Source organism: Maylandia zebra, linkage group LG6 (assembly GCF_041146795.1).
Source record: "Maylandia zebra isolate NMK-2024a linkage group LG6, Mzebra_GT3a, whole genome shotgun sequence".
In the NCBI taxonomy this organism is placed as follows: Eukaryota; Metazoa; Chordata; class Actinopteri; order Cichliformes; family Cichlidae; genus Maylandia; species Maylandia zebra.
In genome coordinates, this window is record NC_135172.1 from 31,480,888 (window position 1) to 31,496,804 (window position 15,917).

At 38.8% G+C, this 15,917-nt stretch overlaps 1 protein-coding gene across 2 annotated transcripts in view; it reads left to right on the forward strand.

The window, feature by feature from the left end:
• Positions 1-15,917, forward strand: part of prkcaa (protein kinase C, alpha, a) — a 143,966-nt gene that overhangs the window by 78,238 nt on the left and 49,811 nt on the right. For both annotated transcript variants that reach the window (XM_004539207.5, XM_004539208.5), the window contains exons 4-5: positions 2,337-2,448; positions 5,245-5,373. In XM_004539207.5, the coding sequence (XP_004539264.1) occupies positions 2,337-2,448; positions 5,245-5,373 (241 nt within the window). The remainder of the gene's footprint in view (positions 1-2,336; positions 2,449-5,244; positions 5,374-15,917) is intronic.

Below are 15,917 nucleotides of genomic sequence, written 5' to 3' on the forward strand. Positions count from 1 at the left end.
AGTACTTCCGAAGCCTCATGTTGTATGTGTGAAATTAATGAATGTATGCAAGTGACTGGGAGCCTACCCTGTATACCGTATGCGGATGCTGCTGTAATATTTAAAGTGATCTGTGCCTTATCACATGCCCTACACATTATATCAGTAGCGATGATATGCCAGCCATATGTTTACCCTATGCATCATGCGTATGTTTGCACTGGGCTCTTGCTATTTACTGCTGTGTACACATATATATGAAAAAGGGAGGCAACTGCTTTTGCTTGTTTAACAGATCACATAAAGAAAAAAATGCTTTACTTAACACCTGCAGATATTTACTTAAGAAGTTTGCCCCCACTCCAGGTTGATGCTGTATTTTATGTGCTGAAAGGGAGTGTTAAGTGAAATGGACTTGTAATTGTCACATACCATTTTGCTGCTTAGTTGAACTGGACTGAAGGAAGGATACCTTAAGTAATGTCAGCTCACTCCACCTGACCACTATTTATAGTGTTGCAAATGTAGCATTATTTTCCTCAGCCTATTTTACCTGTAGCAACTCTACTTTTATCTACTTTTATCTACCAACACATTTGCCTGTTTTGGCTTGCATAAATGTTAAGTTTTGTTCTCCACATTCCCTTATTTGAGTATCCAAATTTCCCCCAAATTTACAATGGTTACCAGTGGGATGAATGTCGATGAGGCTCTGATAAAAACGATGGATGCTGCATTTACTTGAAAGGTAGGAAGGGATGTGTAAATGCAAATATCGGTCCAGTGTTCATGAATGACAAATGCAAATGAAGAACAATAGCTGGGATGTTATTTTAGTTCTGTCTTACAATACTAGCCACATGTCATAATGCATACAGTGTTTATATTTATATATATTGCATGTTAACAAGCTCATTATTTTTTATGATATAATATATAATGCAGTAGTGACATTTGAGGGTCTTACTGTATCTGCAATTGCATTAAAGATGCAAATCACATTGAGTCATTTTAATTGATAGATGGAATTCATTCATTCACCACTATCCTAAAATCAAAAGTAAGCCTTCCACTTGAGTATAATTTATCTAAATGTATTTTATGTCTTTAATTTTATGTTAATATAATCACGTGGCAAATGTGAATGTGCTATGTGAGTAGCTCTGTGCATTGCAACACTGTGCCAGATCAGTTTACAGCCTGTAAAATGCTTACATTACAAGAGTGTTCATACTCTAAGGGAGCTGTGGATGACAATATTTAAGGCATGTCAGAAACATTAGGCAGATTTTTTTTGCACCAAAATATTAGAGTTGGATAAAAAAAAAAAGGTTTATTTGCACATGCTACAACTAAGATTGTTGCTTTATACAATGGAAAATACTAGCAGAATCAAGTATGGAGGTTTGTCTTCCATGTAGGAAAAATAATAATAAATCCAACAAGTAGTTCTACAATTTTTACAGAGATGTGAGTCATACTCTTCCAGACTTACACACAGACTTACACACAGTTGTGCACTCTCATTCCCCCCATTAAACCCTAATTTCTTTCATACATTGAGTGATCTAATAATCATGTGGAGAGCCTGGAACAATGAACAAATTTAATAGAATAATAATGAAATGAAAGGCTTACACATATGTGCACAAACAGTTTGATAGGTTAGCAAAGGACCAACAAATCCTAAGACACTTCCGTATGGCGTATTTTCAGACACTTCATAATATTTTTATTGGAGTAGATGGAGTAGATTTTATTTTGAGAAATATTATATTGTAGTAAAGAGTCATGGATAATTATTTGAGTCAGCTGCACTGTATTTCCTACATTGGTACTCTTGAATTTATGAGCTGATCTTTAACAATAGCAAATTATTAAAAAGTTGTTGCAAATTGATCGGCTTGTCACCTTCAGTTGAACCATAGAATAACCAGTGATTGCCGTCTGTTAAGAATCAGCAGCGTATTATCTGCTGAGTGATTCCTCTGAGGTATTAGGTTGACTCATTTTGTCCTTCATTGATGACGTAGAATGCCTTTTTAACGCAGTGCTATCCGAGTGCTGATTTTCCACTTCGTCCCTTGCGCACAGAGATTTCTCCAGATTCTTTGACTCTTTTGATGATATGTAGTGTAAATAATGAGATATTCAAAGGTTTCCCTCTAAAATTGTAGATTTCTTTTTGGATCTGCAAACACTTGTTTCAGTATTTAATTTGCAATTGGCCTTTCTGGATTTGAATACTTGTACTGCGATAAATTACTCTCTTTGTGCCCAGTGTTTAAGTAAAATGAACAGTATATGTTCTCAGTGGTTGTCAACCATTTATTTTCTTACTCTTTTGGTCTTTGCAGGATCCCAGAACTAAGCACAAGTTCAAGATCCACACCTATGGGAGCCCCACCTTCTGCGATCACTGTGGCTCTCTGCTCTACGGCCTCATTCACCAGGGCATGAAGTGCGACTGTGAGTAATTAAGTTTAAGGGAAAAGTTTAAGAGAAAATGAACATGTGTGACTCTACACTGATTATGTTGTAGTTTAAAGCCATTTTTTCAGAATGACTCTTGTCAAAAAATATCATATGGGGATCTGTTCCCCTCCTCCTGACTTTGACTCATTAAAATTACACATTGTCTCTCTTCACTGTGCGGCCGTGTTTGCTGCACCTTCATAATAAGCCTCGTATCAAAGCTTTTCTGAGTCTTTATTAATATTTCTTCCTTAGTCTTCCCTTTAATCTTGCATTAGTGGATTAACGTCTGAAAGCCTTAATGAGCTCCTGCATTATCTGCTACATACTCAGAATGGCAGTTATGATTGCTCCAGGGTGTACAAAAATAGAGATGTGGAAATTATATTTTAGCAGATCAGCCACACCTCTAGTCACGCCACTATGTGATTACACATTTTGGTAGTTTTAAGCACTGTTAACACAAGGTTGTTCCAGGGAGGTACAAATAATACAACAGTCCCAAGGAAGAATGTGTCAGCATCACAACTGGTTTTCATTTATTTTCACCTTCTGACCTGATGACGTGATGATGCAACTGTTCCCAATCCATGAAACGACAGCTCAGCTGACTGACACACATGTATAAATATGGGTCATAACCTTGTTAACTGCTCTTCAAAAAAATAATAATTTAACATTGTGTGAAGATGGTATTATTATATTAGCCTACTCCAATGGGACATTAAGGTTGCATGTGTAAAAACAACACTTGTAAAATATGGAATATATATATATATTAGGGGTGCAACGATACACAAAGTTCACGGTTCGGTTCGGTTCGATACTTTGGTGTCACGGTTCGATATTTTTTCGATACAAAATAAAATGTTCATGCCTTTTTAATTTGTCATTTATTAAAATTATAAATATATATTTTAACTCAAAAGTACAGTTTTTAAATTTAACCCTAACCCTTGTGCGTGTTTTTTATTTTGACAGCGAATGCGCACCTGCGGACCACTTATGTGCACCCCTGGTTATTTAGCTCGTCATATTGCAGCCACAGAAATTCTTTTGTCCATGAAACCATGAAGCTGCACTTTCTTTTTGCCTTATAGTCTGATTTGTCATAACTTCTCCGTTTTGTGGTAAGCTTTTCTTTGGCTGTCACTTCTTCACCCCGACCTGTCTTATTTGGCTCAGCAGAACTAAAATATATATCCTGCTGCTTTTACACACGCACTCACATAAGCTCAGCGATTCTCTGCGCGATCAACCTCTCACATGTTTAAGCTTGCTGCGGGAGATTTCACTTGTCATGTTTGCATAGTGAGCTAACGATTAATAAGACGATGTCAGAGGAATTGGTGCACAAATTATCATCACTCACAGATCAGTGCTGTCGCTCTCTATACACAGTTCACGCGATTGCAAAGTGAAAGCAAAAAACAAGCGCAAATTCAAACGCGATTTCAATATGTCACATATTGACAGTGGCTCACCGATGCCAATGACATAATTACCCAGCTACATTTCTGAAAGAATGCAAAAGCATTGCCATATATTTTTCCTTCCTACAATAGCCCGACGGGCAGGGCAGAGAGAGATTTTGGTAGCCCGACTGGAAAAATTTTGCGAGCCCTGTATCTGATTGAGGAATCACTCATCTTTGGAAAAGAGAGTTTATTACAGAGAAATGGCTCTTTCCAAAATAAAAGCTATACTATAAACTTCTTCTGAGCTATATTCTCAGCAGCATATTAAACATATCAGGTCCCCATAAGGAGAATCATCTGCTAACTGCTGTCTAAATGACTCGGGTAAAGTTAGTAGCATGCTTGTTGTTTTTGTCTTTGCACTAGGATGATGTCGGCGTAAATGTGCAGTCATATTCGTTGTGTTCCCACTAGTGCTTTCAGGTTAACCTCGTTAAAATCACCTTAACACCACAACACTGCAAATCTCCGTTAACGAGCTACCCCTGATAGCCCCGTGCATGGGGCTAGACAGCCAACACGTTAATGAGCTAACTGCGCTAACACGCTAGCTCCCACCCATGTAATTGAGCATTGCGTGGCACATCCAACATACTGTTTTACTTTAGTCCATGACGCGCTTACCTTCAGGGTCATACGTCACATGAAAACCAAAATAATTCCAAACGCCAGATCTGAATGAGGGTGGGGGAGGTTCAATTTGCCATGTTGCAAGGAGAGCTTAACTTCTGTCACGCTAGTCAAAGGAGCTTGCAAAGAAAACCTGGACCTGGATGACCTGGATGACTGAGAACCTTCACAGACATTCTGTCTCGCTAGCTTGCCCTGAGCTCTTTCTTCTGACTATGCTGTCTGTGTGGAGCGCTCAGTGGATCTGCGCTCCACAGTGCAGCCTAGGCGGAGTAGTCGAACGCAGATTCACTGAGCGCTCAACACAGACAGCATCGTCAGAAGGAAAGTTGATAAAATAAATTACAAATGTTGTATTGTTCGATACATATGCGTACCGAACCGAAAGCACTGTATCGAACGGTTCAATATCGATACGAATATCGTTGCACCCCTAATAAATATATATATATATATATATATATATATATATATATTATAAAAGATGGACAGCAAAATGTACAGATAAGTCAAAAAATGTCTTTTGCATCTTTATCTTAAAAAAAATATATACTTTTTTCATGTCAGTCAATTCTGAGAAAGCGCTCATTCTTTTTTCAGTCACCTTTGATTGATTTGAATCAAATGCATAATGTATAAACGTGCTTTTCTCTGATATCTTATATTTCCTCTGTCCCACCAGCCTGCGATATGAATGTCCATAATCAGTGTGTTATGAATGTGCCCAGCCTGTGTGGAACTGATTACACTGAAAGGAGGGGGCGTGTTTTTCTCAAGTGTGAGGTCAGCGGAGATAAACTGCAGGTCACAGGTAGGCCTCATAACCCTTCATAGACTCTTAATGAAATGAGCTTATAATGCAGAGGGGATGTACCTGAACCGACAGATTTATACTAATGTGTCACTCCACATCAAATGGGATGAGGGTATAGATGGTTGCAGACGCTATTGCTCTGGTTCAATTGCAAGCGTGGATCAATCTCAACACTTTATCCTTATTGTCAATAATCTCTGATTGCCCACTTTCACACACACACATTCACTGTCTATCCCCGCTGCCATTACCTGAATTGAACCATCCTCATTAATTCTGCCTCAACTCGGCCTGCATCTGACGCACTGTGTCGAACTTCTAGCTACATAACTGGCCTTGAGACTATCGCCTATCAGTATGCCAAAAGCCTGCTCGCTTCTGGGTCATAAATCGATAAAGTTTCTCCTGTTTAACATTCTGCTGTAAGAAACGATTCACAGTTTCGACACATTTGGAAGGCAATCCCAAACCAAATATGTAGTCCTGCAGTGGTGTGTGTGGTCTGCTGCGTAGGCCTTGTGTTGATACTTTATTTAAACAGTCACGACTCGCTCTGCGTTTGCTGGATTTTCTATGTAACTGAATTGTCTCTGCAAAGCAAATTCAAGGCTTGATTTTATTAATTTATGTCCAGTCAGAATTACACACAGACAGGATCTGAGTGTTCTCCTTGTGAACAGGGTCATGGCACTATAATTATATGTCTCACTATTATTCATTTGAAGGCTGCTTTACATGAGCATGTCACTGGCTGTTATTGGTGATGCATCTGGTTTTAAAGAAACATCTGTTAAGCTTATTAACAGATGTGATATATTGTTGATAACATTTCCTTAGTGCAATATATTAAATATTGATGACATGTTCCATAAACCTTCTGAAGGGGAAATTGTTTCTTGCAGCCATTTGTTATGATTATGTTAGCAGGCAAAAAAATAGCAAGGCTATGTGAGAAATATACAGTATTGTGCAAAAGTCTTGACTCTAGCAGCCTGTCAGCATAGAACATAATTTGTTTTCATTTATTTTGTTGAATCTATGAAAAATGCCAAAGACAACACAGTTTGAGAGGCTTGAAACAGTATTACTGCACCAACAAGGTGATTCCCAAAGAGCTATTAGCTGAAAACTTGCCATATCCTGGCATGTTATGGAGTGTGTCTTTAAAAAAAACTGAGGAAACTGGACAAGTGAAGGTTAAAAGTCTTTGTCTGTGTGCTGTTTGTCCCGTCTTACTGCCATCACCCTTCACCGTTCAGCGGCAGATCACCGCCCCTCCCTGAGCCTGGTTCTGCTGGAGATTTCTTCCTGTTAAAAGGGAGTTTTTCCCTCCAGCTATCGCCAAGTGCTTGCTCAAAGCGGGTCGTTTGATTGTTGTAGTTTTCGGTGAATTATTGTAAGATATTTACCTTACAGTATAAAGTGGCTCGTGGCAACTTTTTATGATTTATCTAAATAAAACTGAATGAAAAAAACATTTAAAAAGAAGATGTGTCAGACATAAAGACTCTGAGTATCTGAAAATCATGTTTTTAAGAAATAAGAAAAAGTCCAGAAGACATGACAGGACCTGAGAGATGCATCTGGCTCTTAAGTTGATCCATTTATTGTTGACAGAAGGCTCATCATAAATGGTCTCAGTGGAAGGGTGCCTGCCAAGAAGTCATTCAGACAGGAGAAAAGACTGAGGCATGACAAATGAGGAGCAGCTCAAGATTTTGTCATTTTTAGTGTCACACCAGTTTAGGATAAAGATTCATGTCTCTCAACATCATGCAGTAAGTTGTCTCTACACATAAAAATGTCTCAGGGTTAAGGATGGAAACTTACTAAAATATAGCAAATCCATTATGAATGTCACTTATCAATTCCTTATTGAGAGTCAACACCAACTCTAAGCAGCATATCAAAGACATTAGAGTTATGCAAATTAATTGCATGCTGTGTGGTCAATTGTTTGTGCATGTTGGAGGTATTTCCCTCTTTGTTGTGATCAGTGTTGGGGTTGTTACGCAAAAAAAAAAAAAAAAATCCCTACCGTAATGAGAACACACATATGATCTTTCTCTTAGTATTTAGGTATGAACACAAAGCCAAAAAACAGCAAAATTAAAAACCAGCACAAAGAGACTTAAACGCGATCGGTTCAGTGATTCTACAGCAGAAACATGAACAGGTAGAAATGGAGGTTGTAGCCCGATTTCTGTTGAAGTTCAGGGTCTGACTGCTGGGCTGGGGTCGGCATTCACTTAGCTTTCACATAACTCTGGGCTCTTGGATAGCTTAGCATTAGCATACTGTCTGGTTAGCGTAGCGTTAGCAAGCTTTCTGTGCAAAGAGTCATAGTTTTGTTAGCAGCATAATGCAGCTGTTTCTGCCTTGAAGGCAGTTTACACTTTAGCATTGCACTCTCGTCCGTGTTTGCTATGAAAATAAAAGCACTGATAATATTCATGCTTTAGACTGCGGCTCTATTTTTCTTCACTAACACACGAACTGAAATCAGCTGATTGCAGTGCAAGTGTAAGTGGAATCATAAGCAGGATTAATATGCAAGCAGAGTAACAATTCCAAGGATTGCCATCCCTACTCAGGATGACACATCTTGAGCACAGGATTGTTAAAAAAAAGAAAAAAGGTTTTTGACCTCCTGCGAAATCTATTTCCTACTTTTTCCACCAGCTGGTGTCATTTTGTGTCAGTCTATCTGCGTTTCTCTCTGTGTCTGTGTTTGACAGAGTATATAATAACACAGTATATCCAACCAGACAGATACATAACTGTCTGACTACAGATAATTCACAACCATAAAAGACAGAGTTATTAAACTTTGTATCCAGGTGTGCAGTAGTGATCAAAATGAATGCTGGGTTTGAGTCTTACTTATGAGTACTGAGTAAAGAAAGCTGAAATAAGGGGTCAAAAGGGTTGAAGCCCCTTCCGACTTTAGGCCTCCTGTCCAATTTTTCTCTCTCTTTGCTTTTTAGAGTGATCCTATCACAAGATAATCTCCAGTTTCTATATAATTTATGTGTTTATTTGTCTTTTGCATGACTGGGCTAGCCAATTTCCAAATATAAACAGCATGCAACAAGATGAAGTGTTTTCGTTTATAAATAACAAATCATTTCAGTTTTCAATTGTTGTATTTGCAGACAGCATAAAATAATCCTTTCAGAGCAAATAATGTCTGACCAGCTGCTGTAGCTAAGCTGAGATAATTTCATACGTTACATTCACAACTAAATGTGGCACAAAATGAACACTGTTAGATGGTGTTAGATGCTGCCATTTGTGCAGATTCTTCAGTGTTCAGTATGCAGCTGTTCTGGGATGTGTGGTCCTAATTGTGCATTACTGAACAAAACTCTGTTATCAACAGGGACAGTTTGTACCAGCTTAATAATAATGATGCTAAATGTAGAAGAATAAAGGGGAGCAAAAAATAGGTTTTTATACAATTCTGTGCAAAATATAAGACAGCAAAGGAATGGTTAATATTGATTTTCAGCTCTTTATGTAAAAGGTTATAAAAATAGTGGACTGTAGACAGTGAACAGTTGCCCAACTGTGCAGTTTATAATGAAAAAAGAAGAACCCAGCAGTGTGTGTGTCATGTAGGAACCCATTTTGTGTTGTATTTCAAGGCATGCTGTAAATCCCCTGGCTGAAATGATGCATTAGCACATTAGCTAGAACAATAGAGATGGCAGGGAGTTGACAGCAGCCACACATAATCACTGAATTAACTGGCTAAAAGGGGTCAGTGCATTACAAGTCCCTGCTGAACTTCACTGACATTCACTTATCAAATTAACACTAGAAGAAACAGGGTCAGCGTTGGCAGGGAAATGGTGCAAATGTTAGGGAATATGTTTTGAGTGAGGAACAAAATTAATTGGATGGTTATATCTTTTCTGTGCTTATCTAAGTGTTATCTAAGCACAACTGTACTCATTTTTTTGTTTTGCTTTCCTTGGCTAAAAATAGAAAAAGGAGCGGATGGTCATTTATTGGTATATAAATCAATGATTATGATGGATGTGGACTAATTTCATGCAAGATAATGCAAATACCTGGCTCTGACCTTTGGCACTATTAGTAGAATTATTGCAGTTTGTAGTAGTAATACACTTACATGCTGGGTTAAGCGTTGGGATTTTAGGACTGTAATTATTCATTTGGATGCAAAAAAAAAGTGTGACATAAAACATAAAGTACAACTATACCCATGAATAACCAAGATTAGGTTTATTCATTCAAGATCGCTCTGCTTCTTATGCTTCTCGCTCTCCTCCTCGCTTTTGCACATTCAGTCTCATCTGGTTGCCAAATTCAAGAAATGATAATAATATCCTGCTGGCATTTTTGGCCGCAGCTCCTTCAGAAGCATTTTAGTCCAGTATTTCTTTCATTTTTGTTGAAATCTGCACTGCCAGCGTATCTCAAGATAATAAAAGGTGGATTGTTTCGCACATTTTCACATATACTATATGCACTGTGTGTGAAAACGCCTGCTAATTTTAAGCTTACATGCGTTTAAGAGCTCACGAGTGTGCATGTGTCTACATCGGGAACAGGAAACCGCGATTATCACCTCTAGCTGCATTTCATTTGACTCTCGGCCTTCTGAGGCACATACGATCAAATTCCTGATGTGGACTCGGTGAGTTCAAATTTGCATGTGATCTCTGGTTAGCGTTAGTGTGTGCATGTGTGTTTGCGTGTAGGTGTATTTCTGTAGAACTGCTGTACCAGCCTGCAGCCCACTCAAGCCAGATTGCATTGCTGATTACATTAGCTGCTGTAGATGCCCCGCAGACAGCCTGCCAAACAGAGTCCTGTTACAGCCAGTCAAAAAGTTTACAGAGAAGGTGTAGCAGACAGCTGGGAACAATAAAGTCCACATCATTTTCACATGCATCATTACACACAGAAATATGAGTGTTTACAGACTGGTGTGTAGGTAGTAGGTAAATCTTCTGAAAGCTTCATAAAACAAATTCCCTACATTGTTGTTAAATGTAAAAAAAAAAAGGTTGTAAAGATTTTGGAAAGTACATCTTATAGATAGAAGTTGAGTACATTTTTTCACTTTTTTCTCTCTTTTTCTTTTTCCTGTAGTTGGGAGGGGGTCAGACTCGTTCTATTGTTCTTAATATACACAACATATTTCCCTAGATCCCTTTATTCAAATGAGGGTATTTGGTTAGAGGCCTTTTTTAAAATAGATGCAGCTGTGTGTGTTCACAGTTTTTGCTTTTTCATATACATTTGCCCCACAAATCAGCAGCTTGGTTAAAACTGCTCTCACATGTAAAACATGACTAGAGTTGGAATGGGCAGAATTAGTAGCGTGCGATGGTGCCTTTAAGTGGAGAAGGAAAACTTGATTTCCTGTAAGTGGATAATGATTAGTGTTAGAGTTCTTACACAGTGTGCTGTGATTGAAGAGTTTCTCCAATTTCCTTGAAATTGGCCGGAGCCAAAATGTTCAACAGGAAGTGGCATAGATGCCAAGGGAAGCAGCTGCGCTTTAAGCAGATCAATGAAGTCACACATAAACCTGAGTAATAATAACAATATGAATAATAAGAAGAATAAAATGAGTCATTTCATACCAGCGAGAGGTGTTTGTGCAGTTTGCAGAAACATGCATGAGCTGTTAGAGTGTGTTTTGTCAGTTGGAGCAAAATAGAGAAAGGGATATGGTGAGGAAGACAAAACGAGATCTGTTTCTCTGGTGAAGGACAGAGATAACCCACTAACCTTGTTTTCTGCCTCTTATTCCTGCACATAGCTCTCCTCTGTTAGTTGGCTCTGAGACAACAACAGCCCTCCTGTTTTTTTTATTTTCAGCAACCTTATTGTTCATTGATTTTCTGCAAATTTTTCCAGAGTTGGAGAAGTCTTTTGGTAGAGAGCCCTTTGCCGTACGTTCATTTTTCTGCTTGTTTACTGTGCACGAATGTAACAAATGAATGGGGTCAAACTCGGTTCAGGCTTAGCAAATTGACTCTGAAGTATCACTTGGGGACGCTTAACCTCATTTCATCCTTCAACAATATGTACTTTTACCCGCTGCGATCATAATAACTCAGTCAGTGACTAAAAATTGGCTTCACTCTTATCATTACATCTATCGATCTAAGCAGTATATAAATACTGAAACTCACAGGAATTCCCTTCATACTTTTGCCAGACTTTAAGATACTCCTACTAGTTGGTGTTTTGTTTGCTCCTAATCTTCTCCTGTTAGTTTGCTACTGATACACATAATACATATATATGTATACATAATGCAGCCCATACATTGTTCAAAACACTGCTCACACTGCAGTAAACAGCTGACACTGAGAGGAGACTCCAGACAGACTGTTGGAGGATGTTCTGCAGAGGCCGACTGTCTCATAACCTGATAGTTATGAATGACATATGAGTAACCTGATTACTGATTACATCCCTGGAAACATTAAATTAATAATACAAATTGCATTCAAGCAGGTGTGTCCTTAGTTTTGGTCTTGTAGGGGTCAGTTAGTCAGTAGATTTAAGAAAAGAATGCCAGTAATGAGCAACAGTACATTAGACATTCTTAGTCTTTCAAATATAAAACCAGATATTTACTCTACAGAGACAGCACAAGCTTAACTCTGGGTAATTATTACATTTCAGTTTGGTTCCCATGTTGACTTACCAAATTCTTCAAACTAGCATCATTCACCACCCCCCTCAGCTTCCTTTTATCTTTGCTTTAACTTTCCCATTAGACTTTGTGTCTCCTTTCTTCGAATGTGCCTCTGCTAGTTGTTACATTATACCTGCTGTAGGAGTTTACATGTAGGTGCATTGTAGGTGTGTGTAGGTCAGATTGGCAGCGGAGGCTATAGATGTGGGTGGATCAGTGAAGCCAGATTTGACTTGTTGAACCTTGGAGGTGTAGTTACACTTTACAGTAATCGAGAAAAAAAATTCACCCTCGATGTTGTTAACGTCTTCTAGCTGATGGAGCTGCAGTTGCTTTTGCACTTTTCTTTTCCTGTTGCTGCTTTTGTGGTTTTCTCAATCCTGATAATGCTTGCCAAAAATAGACAGCGTGAGGTTCAAATGAGATCCTGACAGTACTGCTAAAATTCATTGGCCCTTCAACCATAAAGGAAAATACAAATTATTTAAGCATGTATGTAGTTTCTGGGTTCATGGTCAAGTTGCCAAGGAGACATGAAGTGACCCAGTGTATGTGTATTAGTGATAGCTTATAGTAATAGTCACTCTGCAGTTTTGTGCACACTGATGGTTTCTAAAAGTTTTCCTGTCACATTTTGGATATTCGTTTTCCAATATATTCTGCACAGTGTTCCACCAGTTTTGTAGTACATCCCCTTTCTTACCTTTTCTTCTCAGTGATCAAACTCAATTAATTAGTAAAATGTCAAAATAAAAGTCCATTCTGGTTAAAGTGTTCATCCTCACCTGTTCATTCGAAATGATTAAACACAAGACTTTACTCTCTGAATCCAAAGAGGCCTTGCTGGAAGGCACAGTTAGGGTCGGATCAAAGCTCTGTCTGAGTTCTGGCGGAGGTTACGCCAGAACTGCCCAATGACAAGCTGCATCCACTCTGCAGCATTTTCTCCGAGTAATTTCCATTTCTTTGTACTGTCTGAGTCATTCTGCAGAAAACCCAACGAGTTCTTGCCAAGAGAAAATTTACTTTAAAATCCCGCTATTAAACTTTCCCAGTGAATCAGAGCTAAGATGGAGCAGCTGACAGCACTTGTGATGCTAGCCTTGCCAGCGTTTTTCCACTGCAGGGTGTTGGCCACTGGGCCAGCAGTGTTTCCTGCCTGAAGATTGTACAGTGAGCTCTTTGGCTGTACAGCTATGTCCTTGTAATGAAGATATGCACAATCTGAACAGTACGATGAATATATTATCGTTTGAAACAAACTTCACAGCTCTTTTAGCGCCCATTATGTTTTCAAGTTTTAATAAATGCATTGCATTCGCTGAGATAATATCCTCACTCATCAAAGTAGTAACAAGCACAGGCATTCAAATTTATGTGGCGTGCTTGTGCAAGATTACATTACATTTTTTTCAGGCCACTTTGTAAATACCGGGCTTTCAAGGTACAGAGTTAGACACACTTAAGGGACATTTGCTCAGGGAGGGTTTGCACACAGTGTTTACACTAGGAGGTGAAGAACAAACATGGCTGGCCTAATTTTTAGTCGGGTCATCCTGCTTCAGCCGAAGACAAGGCTCTGTGCGTCTCTGTAGATGGCTTCGCAAAGTAAATAAAGACTTGAAAGACTGTGGCTTACCACAGCATAATATTGGGTTGTTGTCATATCCATGCACACTCTCTTATAATACGCTCTTTATTTGTGAATCATAGCTTTGTAGATCGTGGAGGTAGTGCTGTTCCAGCGGTTCTGGGGGATTAAAAAAAAAACACAGCAACCGAACAGATCAAAAATCAAATTTGGGCCAACACCGTTGTGCCAGATTAAAGCTAAGCTAAACTAGACTAAACTGTCATCACAAACAAATTTAAGTTATTTATTTCAATACTGTAATCAGAGCATTTACAGTAATCACTCAAAATCAGCAAGAAGAGGCAAGTAGAAGCAGCTGTTTACAGTTTGCAGCGGTCTCTCTTCACTTCCCTGCTGTTTCCTGTCTGTCTTTGAATCCTTGCGATGGGGAAAGAATCTAATTAGAGTCAAAATTTTTGTTTACAAGCATGGAAAGTCAGCAGGCTAAGAAACCAAACTCAGTGGCGACTTTTGTCTGTGTTTCTATTGATCTCACTTTTCCCTTTTCGCTAATATTACAGCATACACTAACAGTAATTGCATCCAGTGCATCCAGAGTAGGCACACGTCTTAATAGTGCATTATATGGATATTTTAAAAAATGGGCAGAACTGAAGCTATGGATAACGTAATGATGAATGTATATAACTAAAAAAAATAGTCCTTTTTTTATTGTTTGCATTGTAAGTTTAGTTGTTCTGGCTTCTTAACCTAAAGCTTCGTTTTTCTGAAACAAACAGTTGCTGACAAACAGTCATGAATGGAAATTTGGTTGAAGTTCTGGAGGAGGTTTTCCTGATTGCAGGGAAACCATTGCTTTAAATCATCTTGTGCAGCTTGCTTCTGTCCTATTAATGCATAAATGCACACACAGACTCTCTCCTTCCTTCGGTGTCTCTCCGGACCTCAGAAAACAGCTGAACTTTGTTGCTCTGGGATTTGTGCTGCTAGACTCCCAGGAGTCATGTCATTGGTATTCCCAGTGTGTTTGTCGGTGTCCTGCCTCAACTCCCTCCTCTCAGCATGTGCACACTCCCTCCACACCATTTGAACATATGGCTCTGCTTTTCATCACATCAGTTGTTGCTTGTTTGGTTTTTCTTATCTGGTTTTTGCGCTCTTGGTTTTGTTACGGTCTGTAGAACAGAAATGGACAGAAGTGGTTTTTGAAAGGAAACATGCATATTTGCACACGGATGCAGTTTTCAGCTCACTTGGACTTACACAACAACAACAAAAACTATCACAGCTATTTGGCCCAAGTAGGTCGAGTCTGTTTCATAAGTAGTCATCTAGCGTTTAGTGTGCAGCAAGTTTTCTAACAGTGCAACTGAGAAAATCAATAATGAAATCCAGCTGAGGCAGAGAAAACAGAAGGTGCACTCATCGTATGAGAAAAGAGACAACTAGAAGATGCAAAATCATGCTAAGATTATATAAAATGCAACATTTTACAGATGGAGGCCCATCCAGGGGTGTAAAACAACAAAGGTGTTTATATATTTGATATTTCATTTCAAATGTAGTTTCCCTTCAACTAACAGATTTCTACAACTCAGCAAAAAACTCACTCAGAATTTAAGACTACTCACATATCTGGTTTGTTTTGTGGCACACAGTTGTGCGTGTGTGTGAGCTCTGTGCCTGCAAAGGTCAATTAGACAGTCTAGAATGCCCCCTACTGGTCAGGACTGGAAGTACAATTTTGCAATGGCTGTCGGGGACTCTTCAGGTACTTGTTCGTATAAGTAGTGTGTAAACCTATAATGTTGTGGACAAAGCAGAGCTAAAATTCAGACACACAGTTTGTCACATATATAAATATTAAATATTCCCCCCCCCCCCCACACACACACACACAGTTGGTTGAAATCTGTGGTTAGCATAAAAACATCTATGCCTGATCAGAGGAGTAGCTAATACAATGATTTATATTTCAACCAAATTACCAAACTATTCAAGCTCGCAAGCATAAGACACCAAGAAGTGTCCCTTTTATATGCTTTACAGAATGTCTTTTGGTCCCAGGTCTTGGCATACATAAGGCCAGAATATGAAATATTCAAAACATGACCTTTACCGTCTAAGGATTGGAAAAAAGTCTGGTGTAGAAGTTCAGCTTGCCGCAGATATTAAATTCAACTTCACTTGAATATTAGATGTGCAATCAGTGCATAACCATTCACTGGACTACAATTGTAGGTTCGCACAGCACTTAAA